Source organism: Gopherus flavomarginatus, chromosome 15 (assembly GCF_025201925.1).
Source record: "Gopherus flavomarginatus isolate rGopFla2 chromosome 15, rGopFla2.mat.asm, whole genome shotgun sequence".
Lineage (NCBI taxonomy): Eukaryota > Metazoa > Chordata > Testudines > Testudinidae > Gopherus > Gopherus flavomarginatus.
Genome location: NC_066631.1, coordinates 10,857,896 through 10,878,603, shown reverse-complemented (window position 1 = coordinate 10,878,603; position 20,708 = coordinate 10,857,896). Strand labels below are relative to the sequence as shown.

Sequence of the window (20,708 nt, the reverse complement as noted above, 5' to 3'; positions counted from 1 at the left end):
TTAATAGCCTTGACTAGAGCCAGGCAAGCTGGCTCTGTACACTTCTGTCTGGAACTGCAACAAAATTGTTGGATATTTCCCCAGATCTGTTAGTAATGCAGCTGAATCCCAAACTGCAGTATCCTGGGTTGGTCTCATCCTGGGTGTCTCCTAAGCATGTTGCCAATTATACCGCATTTGGGGTGGTGTAAAGAAGCTTTTCACTTTTTCTCTTTATTGGTTGGTCTGTCCTGTGGACCTTGTTCCAACAAGGACCTTATTTCTTATTGGAACACAGTACCAATTGGAGGTGTGAAACTGCTGTTCTCTTTACAATGCTCACATGAACATTTATTTGAAATCCTGTTTAAAGTCATTTGTGATGAGGAAGTTGCTAATGAAGATCCTAGAAGCCTTACTCAGAGTTAGAGTGAACGTTATCTATTTCTATTTCTCAAGTGGTAAGTGTGTAAATGTATCTCTTCCTATTTCTCTTGGCAGGTGGAAGTCCAGTGTTTGCTTCTATTAGAAGTTCTGGGAGGTTCTCACAAGCATGCAGTGGCTGGAGCTGTGAAGAAATTGAACAGGCTTTGGAAAGAGGTGACATACGGTTTGACAGTGTGTGACCTAATTCACTGACTTTTCTAGTGTCACTTGAGTTAATGTATCTTATGGTTCTTCTCAACAGAACCCAGGGCTGGTGGATCAGTATCTGTCTGTCATTCTCAGTCTAGAACCAAACCAGAGCTATGCTGCAATGCTGGGGTTTCTGGTGCAATTCTGCACAAGCCAGAAAGAGATGGATGTTATTAACAGACACAAGGTAAATAAGAGCTCTGACTCCTCTTTCTCCTCCAGAATAATCAGAATGATTTTCATTGGGAAGGGGCAGAAATGTAACAGCAAGGCTGGTGCTTTATATCTGTCAGTCTGATAGTAAAGCGAGATTGCGCTGATTAAAGCTCAGGTATCCTGACCTGAGTTTGCATTTAGGGAGACTATTGGCACACCCTGCTCTTCAGTGTATTTCTTGCTTTTAGGGAGACAGCCAGGACGCCTGCTTTCCCTATCTCTGTATCCTGATTTCAAGAATAGAGCTGAGCACCTAGCTCTCCATGGGTTTTTTGTGTTCAGGCTGGCAGCTGGGGCAAAGAACCATGCTTCCTAGTGGAGTTGTGTGTGGGGGACTGGTAATAGAACTGAAATTCAACTTGAATGGGGCTATGTGTTTTGGGGGAAACAAGATGGGGCATGATCTTTCGCTCTCTGCTGGCGTTCGGGGAGCGTGAGCAGATTGTGACATGACTGTAACAGATGTTCTGCTTGTTCAGAGTGCCCTTCTGGATTTCTACATGAAGACCATTGTGATGAGTAAGACAAAACCTCAGAAGCACTTGCTGGTGAGAGACACATGGCACTGTTTATACTTTTGTCCCATGTATAATGTTTGCTGCTGTGCTGGGTGCCTGACCATGTTCTCTCTGCAGGATAACTGTGCCCCCCTCCTCCGATATGTGACTCACTCTGAATTCAAGGACCTGGTCCTACCAACTCTGCAGAAATCCCTGCTACGCAGCCCTGAGAACGTGATTGAAAGTGAGTCTTCCCTGAAGCAACATGGGATGGAGGCATGAAGAGTTGTTCCTTGGAGTTTAGGAGTTGGTGTGGGTAATAGGAGAATGCCACCCATTGGACTGTGCTTAAGCAGACTCTTTGCCTGTGAACAGAGCTAGGTGGCAGGCTGGCTGGCTCCTATAGGGTGGATGTGGAGAGGTCGCATTGGTGATGTGATCCCAAGTGGCTGGGTATGTGGTATCTACTGCTTGCGGGGAACAGACTTTCAGAGCTGAATGTGTAGAATAATTCTGAGTAAATTTGTCCATTGGAGGGAGTTTCTTTGGTTTTCTTTCCACTTCTCATGGCAGCAACTCCTCTCTAATGGTCTCTGAGAGCTTGGACTGCGTGAGGTTACTGCCACGCTAAAAGCCAGTTGTTGTTTAACACCATAACTTCTTTTCTGTCCCCAGCAATCTCCTGCTTGCTAGCATCTGTGACCCTTGATCTCAGCCAGTATGCTCTGGACATTGTGAAAGGACTGGCCAGTAAGTGCATCATCTCTGGATGGGTTGACAGATTCTTAGCAGGACTCCCTACAGCTCTGACTGTGCCTATGTGTTTATGATTGCCATGTTGTTAGTGCCATTCTTGACTATGAAGATGTCCTTGTCATTGTGGGTGGGAGGTGATACTGTGATATGGAATTGAAATATTGCACATTAAACTTCTGAAAAGAATTAAGGTTTCAGTTCTAGCTATCTTGTGGCTGCCTGAGGCCCGTTGTGCAAAGTGGTTTAGTAGTGGTTTTTGGGGTAAGGCATGGAACAGGGAATTAAAAGACTTGGCTTCTATTTCCAGCCTTGCTACAGACTAATTTGGGATGCTGGGCAATGCACTTAATTCCATGTGCCTTGGTATCTCCATCGGTAAAATAGGGAAGTATCATTCCAATCTCACAGAGGAGTGGAGTGTAAATTTGTTAATGTCTGTAAAATGCTGTAAAACTGTGGCATTAATAGTAACAATACTGATGATATGCCCTGCCAAAATGGAAGGGAGAAAATTCTCACTTGGCCAGAAGCTAAGGCAGGCCGCATAGTTTGCACAAAGATGATTTCGCACCCTGTTGAGGAGATGTGCATAGCTCTTGAGTAACTCATAGCTTGCACATTGCATTTTTAGGTCAACTGAAATCCAACAGTCCACAACTGATGGATGAGGCAGTAGTGGCATTAAAGAATCTGGCTCGACAGTGCAGTGATCCATCGGCTGTGGAGTCACTGGGGAGACACTTGTTTGCTATCCTGGGGGGTAAGTAACTTATGAGTCGGTCAGTGCAGATCAGCTGAAGTTTGCTTGCTTTGAGGAGTGTTCCATATCGTATGTCAGCTGTAAAAGCTGAATAGGGCCAGCATGGCCTGGGTCAGATGGAAGGCTGAACAGTTTTCTGGTAAAAAATAGTCTGTCTCTCTCGTGGATTTAATAATTGCCCCAGTTAGATTGCTTGCTACCAACTCTCTCGCCACCTTTTTTTTTTGTTGACAGGTTCTGAGGGGAAACTGACGGTTGTGGCTCAGAAGATAAGTGTCCTTTCAGGTAAGGCTACTGGAAGAAAGTAGATAGGTTTATTCTACAGTGGAACAGATTTAGCGGAAAGATGAGTACTTGAGTTGTCAGTGTCGTGGTCTTAACCAGCCATGGCTGGAAGATCTTGGGTGATGGTACATATTATTGCCTGCAGGCTAATGGCTTTCTGCTCTTTAAGTAGGTTGATGGCTGTTGGTGGCCATTAGAGACCAGTGGAAATTCAGAAAGCTTTAAAATGTGTAGCCAAAGGAGGAGGAGGATTAGGTGGGTGCAGCAATGATTGAAATTTAGAGAGAGGTCCACCAGGTTCTGTAGCTGCAGGATGGCTAAATCCAGAATTGGTGCAGTGATGGAGAGAAATTTGGACAGGCAGAGATGAATGGGATTGAGCTATGAGGTGTCGGTTGTAGCCTACATTGTTTGGTTTGCAGTAACTCTTGTAGTAGGGCACTAACCAGGGAGTGTTTTGTCATTTTAGGAATTGGTAGTTTTAGTCATCATGTGGTTTCTGGATCTTCAAGTCAAGCTCTGAGTGGAACTGTGGCTGAACTTTTCATCCCTTTCCTGCAACAAGAAGGTGAGGACACAGTTTTCTTTGTTCTGGATCCTGCCCAGCTTCATTCAAGCCAGAGTTGGATTTCAGTGCAGAGCATATTTAGCTGAAGATAACTCTGATACACAGCTATTGAGTTATGAAATCCTTTGTGTACACCAGGGGTTCTCAAACTTCATTGCACTGCAACCCTCCCTTCCGACAACAAAAATTATTACATGTTCCCAGGAGCGGGGACTGAAGCCCGCGCTCGCCCACCTGAGCCCCACTGCCCTGGCCTGGGGTCCAGAGCCAAAGCTTCTGCCCCAGGTGTGGGGGCCTGTAACCTGAGCTGTAACCCTTGGACTTCGGCTTTGGCCCCAGGTGGTGGAGCTCAGGCTTTGGCTTTGGCCCCATGCCCCAGCAAGTCTAATACCAGCCCTGGCGACCCCATTAAAACAGGGTCCTAACCCACAGTTTGAGAACTGCTGGTGTAGACCCTCATTCTATAGTGATAAAGCAGCCTTGTAGAGAGAATATGCTATGTAAGTTCAGTTTGAATGGATGTCCTTTCCATCAGTCCTCAGCATCTTCCCGTTTACCTGCTACCTTGTCAATGCATTCATGGGTTTGAGATAGCTGTGTTGACTTTCTCTGCATTTCTTCCCAGTCCATGAAGGCACTTTGGTACATGCTGTCTCTGTCCTTGCTCTTTGGTGTAATCGGTTCACCACAGAAGTTCCCAAGAAGTTTGTAGAGTGGTTAAAGAAAGCCTTCAGCCTTAAAACCTCTACTTCAGCTGTGAGACATGCCTACCTGCAATGCATGCTAGCCTCTTTCAAAGGTAAACTTTATGAACATAACTCTTAGTTATGCGGGGGAACAGCAGAAGGGTAATTGAATCTCATGCTTCCAGGTGTAAACTGATCATTGCAGGGATATAGATAGATTCTGTGTGGCAAATTGTTTCTGAAGTAAAGGTCTTCAGAAACCCCAAACTTTTGGTGCTCCTTTGAGAATGGCTTCTACTGGCTCTAATCATTGCGAACCCAAAATTTGATCCCCATACTGTAGAGTAACAGTCTCTGTAGTCTAAAATATATAATATACGCTTAAATAAATCCACTGAGACTGTGTAAACCGAAGAGATGATTAGTGTTGGTATAGCTGAACAGTTAATGCAAATATTACACACATACTGTGGAACTGCCTTCGTTTTCTCATTGTAAGTGACTGAATTTGAACTTTCTCAGTGAACTCTCCATTTCTGTCTGCCAGTAATCTGTCTATTGTTATGAGGGCAGAAGCAAATACTTTGAGAACTGAATTAGTGGCGAGGGCCAGGATCCTGCAATGAGACCCTTGTAGCCAGACCCCTGAGGTTGTTGGGGCTTCATCGGGGTACTTGGGTCTGCTTGTGTGCAGCTGCTCGTGGGATCAGGGATGAAGGCGTCAATATTACAAAAATGGAAATTACCCATTCATCTTGCTGATTGTGCCATTGGTTTGACCTATCTGATAAATATGAAGAATATAAAATATTCGATCTAATTCTTGGATTTTTTTTTTATGGTTAAAATACTCTCTTGACTGACTTTGGAGTTTTGTGATGTTACATATTTCTTTTTTTGTTTATGGTATTTTGTGTTACAGCTTGTATTGGAAATGTAAAAAAGGTAGTTTTGAATGTTAATTTAAAGGATATTTAAATTTGAAAGCCAAAGGTAGAATCCTTTGACTTTTGATTATTTGAGATGAGAGAGGTGCTCACAGACCTTCCAGCGAAGCCTGCTTTGCCTTGTTTCAGAAAATGTACTCTATTCAGGAAATATTCTCTGTCAAATGCAAGGAAACTGGGTGGATGAGTAATTGTGTAGCATTGGATTGGAATCTTCTTTCATCCTGAACAGAAATTCAGAGAGAGAAGGAAGCATGTTACTGAGGATGGAGGAGTGGGAAAGTGCCTCTGTTTGCTGTGGAGTTAAAATTTAATAACAGTGGTGATGTGAGGAGCTAGAGTCCTTTTGGCAGATTATCTGTTCTGGAGATGTAGACCCTTCTCAGTGGTCTCTGTAGTCCATTTCCATAACTGGATTTATGACAGCAGAAGAGCTGTTAGAATTTTTCAGTGTAGATCCAGGAAGTCCACCTTCTCTTGCCTCTTATCTCTTCCTTTTTCCTCAGGTGACACGTTATTACAGGCAATGGACTTATTACCAGTGCTTATCCAGACAGTGGAAAAGTCTGCATCTCAAAGTACGCAGGTTTCCATGGTAACAGAAGGCGTTGCTTCTGCTTTGCTGATCTGTAGGATGTCTTTGGCTGATGCACTAACTGGTAAGAGCCCACAAAGGAACAAGTTACCAGCACACTGACAGTGGATTTGTGATATTGTCATATTCTTTGTCTGTTGCTTGCTCATAGAGAATCCTTGTCCATTTGTAAGCCACTTAAAGTGTAAACCATGGCAAGATTTATCCCATGTGGAGCACGTGCAGGCAGATCTCATGTAAACGAGACTAAACAGAATTGTTACTGTGCCATAGCCGTGAAAATCCTGGCCTCCAGTGCCTTAGGTTGGTGCAGCATGCCTTTTTAGTGGTCTCTCTTATTGCAGAAAATCTTCACTTAGGGCTTAAATTCCCATAATTATTGACTGAGGCATTGATTAAACCAGCATTAAGAACGTGTTTTTTCTTTTGTAACACTTTTTCTCCTTCTTTGGAGTGTGGTGAGATTAAAGGGTCATTTCCCAATTTTCCAAAGAAGCAGATGACGACCCCACCATCCACTAGAGTAGCAAAGGTTGTATGCTTCCAATTAAATTCCACCACCAAAGCCTCCTTCAAAGAACTGTCCAAACTCAGGTATCTGCTAGGGCAGAACTCCTCTATACAGCTTGCTCCCTGTCTACCAAACATGATGTGCAAGTTCCCTCCTCCCCTTCAATGTTTGGATCACTTGTCCTAGGAAAGTCTGGATGAGACAGAGATGCAGATGTAAATGGGGCTTTCTAATTATTGTAATCTCTTGGTTCATAAGTAAATGTCTGTAGTAGAAAGTGCTGCTGTAACAGGGCTGTGGGTGGGTGTGTAGATGGTATACAGTCTGAATGCGATAGTGGGAAGTTGTGGAGGAGCAGTGAAGGTAGAGAACCCCAATTTAAGAGACAGGATTGAACTGTTTCAATGAAAGAAGTAATTGCATGGTAAATCCTGGCTTATTTTGCATTACCTTGAGAGAAAAATCTCTCTCTCTTTCTCAGAGTCCAAGCTGAGTGGCTTCTGGCAGCTGATTCTGGATGAGAAAAAGCAAATATTCACTTCTGAGAAGTTCTTGCAGTCTGCATCAGAGGAAGGTGAGTTGTTAAATGTGATCAGAGTTCATTGATACACATCCAGTTCCTGTTTAATCCTATTATTTGGGACTTTACATGAGCTGCTGATGCTTATTAGCCATATTGTCTGACACTAGGGTCAGACTGCAGACTAAAGTGAACAGATTGCTCTCTCAAAGGACCTATCTAGTCTACTCACGATCCTCTTTTAATGTGAATTCGTTGATTACTTTGAGTTATCAAACACCTTGTTAAATGCTAATTTAGACACTTCACAAATGTTGTTCCATGACACAAATAATTGTGGTGTATCTACAGTCAGTAGATTGTCACAAGTTTTAGTCTAGAGAAGCCCAAGGAGTGAGGTCTGGTGGAGGAAAGAGAAAAAGGGGAGAAGTAATGGTGTGTTGGGAAAGAAAATCTATGGGAGAAATAGAGAGAGATTTGTGGAGGAGGAATAATGGAAGAGACAGAAAATCTGTTGCACTATGAATTATAGTGAGTGGTGTCTCCATTTTGTCCCCTCTTGTTTAAAATGAATTAAAAAGATTTAAAGGAAAAATTAACAGAACGTGTCCAAAAGAGCATGACCTTTTCAATCAAAATATTTGAAAATGAGGTGGTTAATTTACTTCTCAAAGTGATTTTATCTGTGTGCAGAGCTTTGAAGATGTAAATCTTTCTAAATTTGAAGTAATATTATTTCTCCTTTACTCACTGTGATCACAGTTCAGGAGGCAGCATTTTCCTTTTCTCCTGATGACATTAGTATTGCTGAAAGGTGCTGTACTTGTCATCTTGTTCCTGTTGAGAGCAGAGCTATGCACACAACCACTCTTTGAACATGGCTGTCACGAACAAGGAGCTAGTGTTTCCCTGACTAGTATGGACAGGGATTTTCCCCCCAAGACAATGATAGCAAAACAGTATTATAGAGATGTGATGATAGCCAGGGCGCGTGTGTTCTGTGCTGCTGCAGAATCCACCCTTTACTATAGAATTATGCTTCAGAAACTGAGCTTTCGTTTAAAAGAAGTAGTTTCCTGCTCTCGATATTGTGAAGGAAACTTTGGAAACATGAACAGAGATCCTTCTGAGTCTGCAGACAACCTGAAATAATATTCCTCAGATACTTAACAGCCACTGTTATTTGCAATTGCATTTCAACTCTGGAGCCTAATGCTGACAGTGTGAGTGACCAACTGTGAAATGTTTCACTACAGATTATGTAAGCAGAAATAGCCAACTAAGTTGCTTAACAATGGCAAGCCATTTCTGATGACTTTCTGATTGCCAAAAATCCCCACGTTCCCTCTATCCAAGTGACGAAACCTCCAGCTTCTCTCAACATCTTCTATCATGCAGCTATATGTTGTTGAGACTAAAACCAGGGGCATGCGGAAACAGAGAATCTGAGGATGGCATAAATTTAAGTAGCACAAACTATTATAGCAATAGTATTATATGCTCATTTTTGAATGAAGCTGCGCCAGAATTCCACAGATAATAGGGCATTGCTGGGGAATTTCAGTCCATCATGTCTCGAGGTACACAAGGTCTTGTCTATAGCCCAGTTTCCATAACCTGTTATCAGACAAAAATTGTCCCCACTCACATTGTTTGGGGGAATCATGCTGGAAACCTGCTAGTAACAGTCATGTTCAGTTACATTTGGTACTTCCAGTATGGACAAAATCTTAGTTGCTTGTGATAGTGTAAGCTCTTAGACAGGATCAGTAGAGGATATGTCTTGGCAGCTATGGAAGGATTGGTTTTTCAGATATTTTGTTCTGAAGTATCCTGTGCACTCTTTTTCTGCTCATAGGTTAAGATCCAACCTCTTTAAACCTACAGCAAATAAACTGTCATGCTGTTTGTCTTACATGTCTTTTGTTTCTCTACAGCCATGTGCACGGTATTGCAGCTGACAGAGCGCCTCTTGTTGGATCATGCGCATCGGCTCCCTGAAAATAAAGTTCAGTACGTAGAAATGGTCTGTTTTAATCGGATGCAGTTAACTTGCTGAAGTACTAATGTAGGCAGTGAAGAGGGAGGTCCTGGGACTTTACACAGAGAGGCTGGACTTTTCGATATCTACATGTCTGAATGTTCTGCCTGACTAGCTCCCTTGCTGAACTTGTTTCTCTCTGTTTTCAGACAGTACCACCGAGCCCTTGTTGCAGTGCTGTTGAGCCGGAACTGGCATGTTCGTAAGCATGCCCAGAAGACGGTTAAGAAACTCTTATCCTCACTTGGAGGGTACAAGTTGGCCTATGGGATCTTGGAGGAGCTGAAAACAGTTCTCAAGTCTCATAAGGTGAATGATCACCAGGTCTATTCCCTTGCCACTAGTTCCTGGTGTCATGCAGATTCAGCCCCTGTAATTCCCTTGCTGTTAATGTTGCTGCACAACACGATTTCAAAACCAGAATTTTGGCTTTATAAAGGATGTTGTGTTAATGATCCCACATAATACCGCTCCTTCCTTACTAGACTTCCATAAGTAACTGTACAGGTGTCCGGGATCTTTCAGGTCATTTATCTTTCCTTGTGACCACAGTTGTCCTCACCATCCCTCCTGTGCCTCTGTTTGGGGAGGAAGACTTCCAGCTTCTATGTGCCTGTGTTCTTTTGTCTAAGTAGTTAATGATTATTTTCTCTGTCTCCTTTGTGAGGCTGGAGTACTCTGTTCCCCTTCTCAATGTGCTAGTTAGTAGCTGCCCTTAGCTAATAGTTCAGATGCTCTGTTTAGGCTGTCTTTAAAAATTATGTATAATATGCACATTTTACTGGTAATTATTTAGAAATGAAAAAATAATAAAATAAGAGACCAAATTAAACACACTATTTGCTAGGCTGTGACTGTGCATAATTATAAAGTAGATTGATTTGCAGTATCCAACCACCATAGGTGGGTTTTGCATAAGCACCTACATGACTGTCAGTGAGATTTGTGCTTCTGAGTCACGTAGGCACTCCTTTCCAATGTCAGATGGATCCAAGATGCTTAGCAGAAGTTTTTTTGGTAAGGACGTTGGGGGGAATTACACATTATGCAGATTGGATGTACCTGTTAGAGTGAACGTCCCCAAATCCATCCTCTAGGAAGGTGACTTATTTTATCCTGCCTTTCCCCACTGGTTAAGTTCAGAATAACCTTCCTTTGTCAGAGTTTCTCTTCCCTTTACATGGCTCTTAGTTCTGTGTTTCAACCACAGCACCAGCCTTTATCTCTTCTTTCTTCCATAGTCTGCAGGTTCACAATATTATCTAAGGCAGCTTATTTTTTGTTCCAATACAATTTGTTTTTGTGCTGGGGGAAGAAGTGGCAAGGCCTTCAAAAATGTGCTCTGGTGTATTAATTACAAGTTCTGTTTGTTCAGGTGCTGCCCATTGAGGCTCTGGTGACAGAGACTGGAGAGCTGTCTGAGCTGGGGAAAGCATACATACCCCCTCGTGTGCTTCAGGAGACACTGTGTGTGATCTCAGGTGTAGCAGGGCTGGAGGTGGACCGTACTGAGACAGAAAATCTAGCACTGGAGATGCTGTTAGTGAGCCATCATCCTTCTTTGGGTGAGTAAAGGGACAAGACCATCCTACTGGCTATTAGGTGTTGGTGAGGGCTGTCTGGGGGGGGGTTGCTTAGATTTCTTAGCAGTCCCTGCTCTGTATTTATTATGCCTATGTCTTTCCAGTGGAGGTGCAGTCTGGGCTTTGGCCAGCCCTCCTTATCAAGATGAAGATAGACCCCGAAGACTTCATTACCAAACAGCTGGATAAAATTCTACCCAGAATCACCACCCAGACACCCATAAACCAGGTGACTAGCTTTTGATTTTCCTGAATTATCTCCAAGGACATCGTAGTGGCAAAGGGTGGAGGTGATGAGAGAGGGAAAGTGGCCCATAAGGAGGGAAAGAGTGCAGAAATGAAAAAAACTTTTCCATAGGAAGTTGCTAGGAAAATGATGATGGGCCAGTGGCTGAACTCCAGGCCTGGGTGAGGTTATCAAGAGCACCTTAGACAAGGAGCTCTTTGCTCGGAGAAAACGAACTAGGGGAAAAATAGTTTGGGCCAACTCAGCAGGGGCATAGTCTTGTGAATAAGATAGTGAGACCATTTTACTGAACAGTGGTTTTTTTTTCTTGGCAGTCGTCCATGAATGCAGTGGGATCGCTCTCTGTACTTTCACCTCGCAGAGTGCTCCCTCAGCTGATCAGCACTATCTCAGCTTCTATGGAGAACCCAGCTCTGCGCCATGTGACTCGAGAAGAGTTTGCCATCATGCAGACGCCAGAGGGGGAGCTATTTGACAAATCCATCATACAGAGGTAAGGGCTTTTAATTCCCTATGTAAATTGGAAAGTAGAGGTCAATTTCCAGTGGCTTCCAGCCTTGGGGTAAAGGGCTTCAGCAGCTGTTCATAGATGGTGTTCCTGGATTTTTAGCAGGAACCTTCTCAGTCTGCTTCATTGTGCTGATTCCTCTAAATACCTTTTTCTCAGTGCACAACAAGACAGCATGAAAAAGGCCAACATGAAGAGGGAGAATAAGGCTTATTCCTTCAAGGAGCAGATCATTGAGCTGGAGCTGAAGGAGGTGAGGTGATAGTAGCAGGACAACCTAATGCTGAAGGTTTTATTGACCAGCCTAGCTCATAGAATGTCAGGGTTGGAAGGGACCTCAGAAGGTCATCTAGTCCAACCCCCTGCTCAAAGCAAGACTAATCCCCAGGCAGTTTTTTGCCCCAAATCCCTAAATGGCCCCCTCAAGGACTGAACTCACAACCCTGGGTTTAGCAGGCCAATGCTCAAACCACTGAGCTATTCCTCCCCCATCTGTTTCATTGCAGGGTGCTGTTTGTGTGTGTGTTGGTAGAAATGTAAATTTTTGGTGTCCAAATACCAGCTGTTACAACTGATTTAAATGCATTCATATGCTGCGCAGTTTTAGTGATGTGAACACGATTACATTGCAACCAGCATATAGTGCATGTGCAAGGGTCTCTTCTATCCTCATCTCTTATTTCATGCATCTTGTATAACAGTCTATTAATGGGTTCTCAGTAGGCATTAACAGGAGCTTGCGTTTTGGTAACAACTAGCAGATCCATTCAGTATATACAGACTGTGCTTCATGGGGAAAAGAACAGAGTAGAAGGAATTATGTCAGACTAATCAAAGGGCTCTTTTTGACAGGTTGGCATATGCTTTATCAATGACCTGCCCAACCCTCATAGGAACAGGATGAGTATCAGTTCTGTCTACATGTGATATTAATGTCTGGGAGAACGCCTCCCATCACAGAGCTTTACAAACCAGACTCATGTACACGGTACATCAAAGGATCACTTTATGGATTGAAATGTGTCAGCTTTAATAGCATCCAGCAATAATCAGCTGTATAGGACAGGAAGTGAAGAATAATACTGTATCCAGTTAAAACTTTAGGAGGAATTAGAGTAGGCAAAAATATAGTGACCTAAGTTTGAATCTGTCCAGTATACGATGGTTAATATCTCCTGTCTGTATGAACATGCCCTGGTATCTTTCAGGATTTCTCATTTAAAAAACAGGAACACAAGCTCTCTAACTCTGTGCCATGACAGTAGTTCAGTATGAACTAGGAGAGGCAACATAATCCAGTGGATAGGATGCTAGTCTGGGACTCAGGAAACCTCGGTTCTATTCTCGGCCGTGCCACTGACTTTTCATATAATCCTGGGCAAGTCATTTCACCCCTCTATGCCTCTGTTTTACCTTACATCCTTTGTTCAGATTGTAAACTATTCACTCTGTGTGTGTGTGTGTGTGTGTGTGTGTGTGTGTGTGTGTGTGTGTGTGTGTGTGTGTGTGTGTGTGTGTGTGTGTGTGTGTGTGTGTGTGTGTACACAGACGTACAGCATCTAACACAATGGTGCCTGATGTCAGCTGGAGCCTCTAGGTGGTGACGTGAATCTGACGAAGTGGGTATTCACCCACGGAAGCTCATGCTCCAATACATCTGTTAGTCTATAAGGTTCCACAGGACTCTTTGCTGCTTTTATGGATCCAGACTAACACGGCTACCCCTCTGATACTCTAGGTGGTACTGTAATACAATTAGGGAGGGAAGGTGCTACCTACTGGATCACCAGTATCTGAATGGCAAGGACACAGCCAATGCATTTTTGCAGAATCCAGAAGTAAATGAGTAGTTTTGCTGTTAAACAAGGTGTGGCAAGGCACCTCCTTCATGCCGCCAGACTTATCACTTCCCCTTCTGGTGGTGGTGGGCCTAGGGTATATCAGCCCCCCTCTGGGAAGCATTTGCCTTTGCCCTTCTGTGTTCCTTTGGCCGTATTTTCAGAGTAGGCCTCAAGGTTGGCCTAAAGGGTGATTTCTCCACTAAAACAAAAGGAAACAGTCTCGCAAACTCAAAAAACCCAAAGGGGGATACCTTTCCCTACTTCTTCACTGGGGCAGAGTGTTGTCCTGTTGTTTGCCTCAGGGTGTCAGTTCTTCCCCTAGCAGACACTCAGGTTTGGCTGTTTCACCTATGGGAAGGAGCACAGCCTCTCACCCTGGAGAAATTAATTTCCTTGCTGCCACTAGCCTGGCAGCCTCTTCTCTCCCTCTTCCCTTTTCTCTCACCTGAGGAGGAGTTTTAAAAGGTGTCAGGCAGCCCTTAATTGAATTCAGGTGTCCCTAGGTAACCCCTTATCAGCTTGTAGGAAAAAGGTCCTTTAACATTCTAGGGTTAACATATCAGCCTTCCAGAGCCCTCTTGCAGCCATCTGGCCTGACTGTGACAACGGGTAGCGCTGAGCTCAGGGCTGAGGTGGGGAGAGGACATCTCCAGTAAAGATCAGTGTAGAACCAGTCCAAATGCAACCTAAGACCAGAGCTCAGTAATATAAAACAACGCCGTTGGGACTAAATGTGATAAGCTGACATCGTAGCAAGCAAATTAACACTTCTTGTGTCTGTATGAGAGAATCATTCCCATTATTGTATGAGACAAGTGGTAAATCCTGTTTAAATTGGGTAGCCATATTCAAGTGTGAAAGCATAATTTGCTGGAAAAAATCCCCCAGATTTAGTTGGAGGCCTCTTAATTTCCCTGATATAGTCAGTAGAAATACTGCATACAACTATTGCCACTGAAAGTGCGGTTCATTGACTAATTCCTTGCTGAACGAAAGCTGGGGGCAAAACTGGTGCCTTGCTGCTGATGGGATACTCTGCTGTGTTGTGAATTCATTGAGCTTCATTCTGCATTTTAGGGCTTGTCTAGTATTGAAATGCTGCAGCCAGCGGGAAGTGTTTTCCCATCGGTGTAGGTAATCCACCTCCCCGAGAGTCGGTAGCTAGGTCAGTGGAAGAATTCTTCCGCTAATCTAGTGTTGTCTACTGGGGATTTAGGACAGTTTAATTATGTTAGGATTAGGGATGTGGAGCTTTCACACCCCTGAGTGAGGAAGCTGGGTTGATCTAATTTTCAAGTGTAGACCAGCCCTTAGAGTAGGAGTTGTATGTCTTTGGAGCAGTGTTTTGATGTTGCCTTATGAGTAGCTAATTTTGAGCTGATTGCATTTTCTCTTTGTCTCCACCTCCTTCCCTCCCGCTCCACAGCCTGTGTGGAGAGGATGGGGGTGATAGTCCCCAAATAATGTCAGTAACTCTCTCCTACAGGAAATGAAGAAGAAGAAAGGAATAAAGGAGGAGGTGCAGCTGACTACTAAACAGAAGGAGTTGCTGCATGCACAGCTGGAGAAAGAATCTCAGATCAGAAAGCAGCTGAAGGAGGCAAGTTACTGAATTTGCCTGAAATTGGACCTCTGCTAGCTCTAGGGTGGGGACAGGGGGTGGTATTCTGATACTTTTGACTCAACACACTTTTGTCACCTCTGCAAACTGATATGATCAAATCATTTAAATTAAAAGTTAATGAAAATGTAAGAACAATCGACAATAATCCATTTGCACTTTTTCATCAGAGACAAAAGATTAAACCTCTTCCTTGATTTGTAGATAGTCTTTGGAGTAACGATTGCAATGATTTCTCTTGCAGCTTGATGGCGAACTGGAAGCAGCTCTAGGACTCCTGGATGCTGTTCTAAAGAGAAACCCTCTTGGTTTAACCCAGTACATCCCGGTTCTCATAGGCTCCTTCTTGCCACTGTTAAAATCCCCATTGGCTGCTCCCAGAATTAAAACTGCTTTCCTTTCCTTAGCTTCCTGTGTCATGCCTCCTCGACTGAAGACTTTTGGTTAGTGTCTGCAATTTGTTGTGTGTTGTATAAAGATTTCCTGTTCAGAGAGTGCTTCTGTTATATGGGATTGTAAATGTTTCTTCTGGAATTTTAAAGTGAATATAGAGTGTGTGAAACATGTTAGCTAGATGGCTCTAAACACTGCTTTGTTTTAGCAATAGAATAGATGTGTCTCAGTCTGTCCTGGAATGGACATATCTGTGCCAGGGTAGTTCTTTGTCCGCACGCATTCATCGTTCAGTCCTTGGCTACCTTGTTGAGCTTGCCAAGCAGGGTACCAGCTAATGTCAAACTTGATGTTTGTTCATTGGATGTGGAAATGGTCACTAACTAGCAACTCATAGCAGGCCATCAGGTGGCGATAACAACTGACCTATGGCCCTTATGTGGAGAACTCTGAGAGAAACTTTGAATGCACAAGGCTTCTTTTCTTGAATTTCCTGATGGCTCTTGCAGCTCATTTCTGAGCAGAGAATTAAACTAAATCTTCTTGGCGTAACCTGAAATCTGATTGAAATGCACACAGATGGAAACATCTCATATAAGCTGGAGAGCTTGTACTCTGTTCCCTCTACTCTCGTCCAGCTGGTGTGAGAGCCCTTAGCTCTGTGGGTAGCAATTCCTTCTCTCTAGAAGTTTGGTAACAGGGGTGCTGGAACTAGGGACACTAGGAGTGCGGCAGCACCCCCTGGCTGGAAGTGATTTCCATCATATGCAGGGCTTACAACTTTGTTCAGTGGCTTTCAGCACACCCACTATAAAAATTACTCCAATGCCACTGGTTGATAATGTTTGGGGATTTATGTTTTACCTCTGGGAATGACTTTTATTGTTTGTATTTAGTCCTCTCAAAGACTGTGTTTTTTTATATTTAGGTACTTTAGTGAGTCATGTGACCTTACGCCTGATGAAACCAGCATGTGAATTAGATGAATCTTGGTGCCAGGAAGAGTTGTCTACTGCCATTAACAGAGTTGTTGGCTTGTTGCATGCACACACCATCCCCAGCAGGACTGGCAAGGGAGAGCCAGGTGAGAGATGCTAGGGGGGTTTTCCAGGTTATTTTTTTTAGATATTTGTACAGCTTCTTGTGAGCTAAAACTTCACGTTTATTTTCCCCAAATTAGATTGAAAAGCTCCTCTACTTACCAAAACCCCCAGTCTTACTCTCTAAGATTTTTCTGGTTGCAGTAATAGCCGTAACGCATGTTGTCACAGGTACAATAAGTGCATATATAAAATTGCTATCAATTATTCCTTTGTGTTTTTTAAAGAAGAAAAACTAAAACCAAAAATCCATAATACGAACAAATAATGCTACCCCAGAGTTCATACTAAGGCCCACATCCTGCAGAGGAGTCTGTAAGCATGGTTCATAAATGTGTGCTGTGATGGAGTAGGGGTTGTGTGCATGGGGGATGGGACAGCCAGGGATGTCTTTAGGTGAGGGACAGGATCTTTAACCCTGTAACCTGAGCTACGTAGGGGGGAGGGGGTTAGCACCTTGGCCTGGGAAGCTGGACAAAGGAATCAGCCGGTTGGAGGAGGGGCAGTTCAGTTTCGGTTTTGGGCTGGATGAGGGGAATTCAGGGGATCCTGTGCTGGACCCAGGTACCCTGAAACTCCAGCAGGACTCGATTGGAGGGGTCCTGACTGTGCCTGCAAGCTCTGCTGTAACCTGAATTCCTGTTGTCCAATAAACCTTCTGTTTTACTGGCTGGCTGAGAGTCACTGTGGGTCCCAGGAAGAGGGGTGCAGGACCGGACCCCCCCTTCACACTCCGTGACATGTGCAAACACAGAATAATTCTTAGTATTCAGCACTGCTAACAGAAGTGTTGACTAAGCGAGGCAAATATTAGACTAAGCGAAAAGAGGAAAAAAAATGAGTGTTCATGATATCAAGGGCCTGAGTTGCCCCAGCTTGCTTGCCATGTGAGCTGTGGCTCATCCTGGCTTCTAGGTTGTTCACCATCTAGCTTAACCTTTCTATTCCTGTCCCATTATGACCATTATAATACCTTGGGATACAACCTTACAGTTCTTTAGAGGAAATCTAGGATACGGCTTTATTAATATTTTTAAAAACCTTGTACCCCAGTGCTATAGTCCTCCACCCACCACGGTCAGCTTTTCTGTGGTTGCAGTACACTTATTCTTTACAGTTTAGCAAGCAATTGACCATGATGCTTTCCATTTCAATACATTGTTTAACATCTCAGTGATATGGCGGCTCTGCAATATATCATCTCTTTCAACTGTACTGTCTCATTAATGTTTCAATCCATTTTAAAACTTCTTTGCTGAAAGCGGCCATTGCTGGATACAACCACGATATGCATTTTTCCTCCCACTCAGCAGTTATTTGAACGAATGTCTGAGTACTTGTTCATTAGTAGATTGTTGTGCAAATTCTGTTTCATTGATAAATGCTTTCCCAGCTTTTCTGTTTGAAAATTGGATTTAACTTCTTTTCCCATTAGATTGAAGATTTTTAAATGCTGCAGTGCTTAATGTCTCTTAATATCTAAAATATTTTTAATTTTGTAAATTAAGATTAATTCCTTGGTTTACTGTGAAATTACCCCTTCAAAATTTGATGTAATCATCTGTTTCTGAAGCATCTGGGCATATTTTTACATACTTAAATACAGTAATTGTTGTTTGCAATGAATGCAAAATAGCTTTCCTCCCTGATAAAGCCTCTTCCTTCTAACTGTGAAGAGATCAAGAACCTCCCCTTAAAGCCACAGTCAAGCCAATGCTTGACCCATGATGAGATATGCCCAAAAGTTACCGTATTTTGGCTCTGGAGGGTTGCTAGAAGGAGCAAATTCCACAGCTGTGGCTTTGTCATCCATGCTCCTTTTGTTGTAGTATTAAATGATTAGCAGCTTCGCAAGGAAAAAGGGTCATTAATAATTCTTCCTTGAAATGCTCTGACAGCTTGTGTGTCCTTCGTGAGAGAAACTGGCTGTAACACTGCAGTGCTGTATCTGCAGAGCTCTTCATTCTTCCGTTTGAAATTAAAATCTGCATTCACTGATAGAGCAGGTAGAAGGCAAATGTTTCTTCTGGGTATTCACACTCTCTAACCGCTATCTATGTCAGGGTTCCCTCCCCGCTCTGAACTCTGGGGTACAGATGTGGGGATCCGCATGAAATACCCCCTAAGCTTTTTTCTACCAGCTTAGGTTAAAAACTTCCCCAAGGCACAAATCCTTCCTTGTCCTTGGATGAGTACTGCTGCCACCACCGAGTTAGACAAAGATTCAGGAAAAAGACCACTTGGAGTTCCTGTTTCCCCAAAATATTCCCCCAAGTCCCTTCACCCCCTTTCCTGGGGAGGCTTGAGAATAATCTACCAACCAGATAGGTAAACACGGTGAGCACAGACCAGACATTTGGGTTTTTAGGACACTAAAAAACAGTCAGATTATTAAAAAACAGAACCTTATTATAAAGAAAAAAAAAAAAAGCACCTCTGTAAAATCAGGGTGAAAGGTAATTTTACAGGATAATAAGACTTAAAACACTGAGGAATTCCCCCTAGGCAAAACTTCAAAGTTACAAAAAAACAGGGATAAACCTCCCTCTTAGCACTGGGAAAATTCACAAGCTAAAACAAAAGATACTCTAACGCATTTCCTTGCTATTACTTACTATTTCTGTACTCTTAGATGTATCATTCAGTAGGAGCTGGATTACTTGCTTGATCTCTCTCTTTGTCTCTGGAGAGAGCAACAACAGCCCAAACAAAAACCTTCCCCCACAGATTTGAAAGTATTTTCTCCTCTTATTGGTCCTTTTTGGTCAGGTGCCAATCAGGTTATCTGAGCTTCTTAACCCTTTACAGGTAAAGAAGGGATTTAATGCTACCCTTAGCTGTATGTTTATGACCGTCTATTTTTAGAAATATTTGGAAAAGGTCTGTAACTATGGTCCTATGGGAGGATTCTTATGAATACTGATCCATACCTAACCAGTGACTATTTTCGTGCTGTACCCTGCAGTAAGTAATACCTGACAGTATAGCCTGAAACTGGGGATTAGGGTTATTTATTTTGCTAGCCTTTCTAATGCTTTATTTTCTAATACCTCACTCTTTTGGACTGGCTGGGAGGAGTGTGTGTTTCACACTGTTCTAAAGCTGATTCACTATGAGAGAAAAAGACCCAGCTGCCAAACAACTGGAGTTCAAAATGCTTTATTTGTTGTTGAGCCTCAAACCAGAGTTAAAGGAGTCTTGTCCCCTGGAATCCATGTGACGGCTTTGAGGGGATGGTCTGGCTAGGATGCTGGGTACTGTCTAAAAGCAGTATAGCTATTGATGCTGAGCTCAGTATCTCATCTGTTTTTCCACTTTTTGCCTCTGAATTTCAGTGATTCCTCTTCCTCTTTGTGCTTTTTCTGCACTGTCCTAAGCGTCTGACTCATTTGAGCTCCTAATGTCACTTAATTAAAAGCCCAGCACACTAATATAAAATGCACCGGCACTGAGAGCAGGTATCTCAGACTGGCCCAGTTCTGGGGCCTGAATGCCACTGCTGTTGAAGTGAAACTGCAGTGTAACAGTGGTTAGGCAAGTGGTGAGCTGTGATCGCTGCTTTAGAATAGCTAAGAATTGTGCACACCTTGCTATGTTGCTTACCCTGTTGCCCAAGTCCACTTGTTACATCTTGTCTCTTTTAGGCTGTAAGCTCTTTGGAGCTTTTATTATATGTGTTTGTACAGTGCCTAGCACAATGGGGCCCCACCCGGTTGTGGGTCTTAGGTGATACCACAATATAAAGTTAAAGAATAATAAATTAATATTTTACATACCTACAGAGTAAATGACAGCCCAAGAGACTCCACTGTGTTCACAGGATTTCTTCTTTCTCTCTCTCTCCTCATTGCAGGCACGGCATCGTTATCAGCCCCAGCATTTTCCTTAGTCTTTCCTCTCTTAAAGACAGTGCTGACTGAGACGCCCAATGATAGTGAAGAGAAAGAGGCACTCATGGTCAAGATCCTGCAGATTCTTACAGTCCATGCTCAGCTGAGATCAGCAAGTGGCCAAACGTCACTGGTGGATGAGGTCAGTGTTCATCCATTCCCCAGGCCTAGGAACTGGAGGAATGTGAAGAGATCACCGTGAAGATAATGGCATTAAAGATTAGAGAGTTGACAAGGAGTGGTTAATGGGAGCACTTTTAACTTCAGCGAGAAACCCTGGGATGAAGAGTTCTGTGCTGCTACTAAGTTGTTCCTTCAGCAGAGCTTGTTATTTATTGTATGTGAAAATATCAATGATTGTATGCAGTTGTTGTGTCAGTCCCAGGATAGTAGAGGGACAAGGTGGGTGAGGTAATATCTTTTATTGGATCAACTTCTGTGGGTGAGAGAGACAACCTTTTGTTTCTCGGTCCTGGGAAAAATATTCAGAAAGTCACATCTAAATACAAGATAGAACAGATAGTT

General features: G+C 43.2%; 1 protein-coding gene across 1 annotated transcript in view; it reads left to right on the top strand.

Annotated features, from left to right (window-relative positions):
• The window catches only part of GCN1 (GCN1 activator of EIF2AK4), a 61,100-nt gene that overhangs the window by 8,894 nt on the left and 31,498 nt on the right, over positions 1-20,708 (top strand). The window contains exons 6-26 of the mRNA XM_050923567.1: positions 481-579; positions 668-802; positions 1,311-1,379; positions 1,467-1,575; positions 2,007-2,081; positions 2,719-2,847; positions 3,082-3,132; positions 3,602-3,700; positions 4,326-4,499; positions 5,840-5,992; positions 6,921-7,013; positions 8,897-8,972; positions 9,150-9,309; positions 10,376-10,565; positions 10,688-10,812; positions 11,145-11,323; positions 11,498-11,591; positions 14,666-14,779; positions 15,045-15,243; positions 16,122-16,277; positions 20,147-20,325. Coding sequence (XP_050779524.1) covers positions 481-579; positions 668-802; positions 1,311-1,379; positions 1,467-1,575; positions 2,007-2,081; positions 2,719-2,847; positions 3,082-3,132; positions 3,602-3,700; positions 4,326-4,499; positions 5,840-5,992; positions 6,921-7,013; positions 8,897-8,972; positions 9,150-9,309; positions 10,376-10,565; positions 10,688-10,812; positions 11,145-11,323; positions 11,498-11,591; positions 14,666-14,779; positions 15,045-15,243; positions 16,122-16,277; positions 20,147-20,325 — 2,658 coding nt within the window. The remainder of the gene's footprint in view (positions 1-480; positions 580-667; positions 803-1,310; positions 1,380-1,466; positions 1,576-2,006; positions 2,082-2,718; positions 2,848-3,081; positions 3,133-3,601; positions 3,701-4,325; positions 4,500-5,839; positions 5,993-6,920; positions 7,014-8,896; positions 8,973-9,149; positions 9,310-10,375; positions 10,566-10,687; positions 10,813-11,144; positions 11,324-11,497; positions 11,592-14,665; positions 14,780-15,044; positions 15,244-16,121; positions 16,278-20,146; positions 20,326-20,708) is intronic.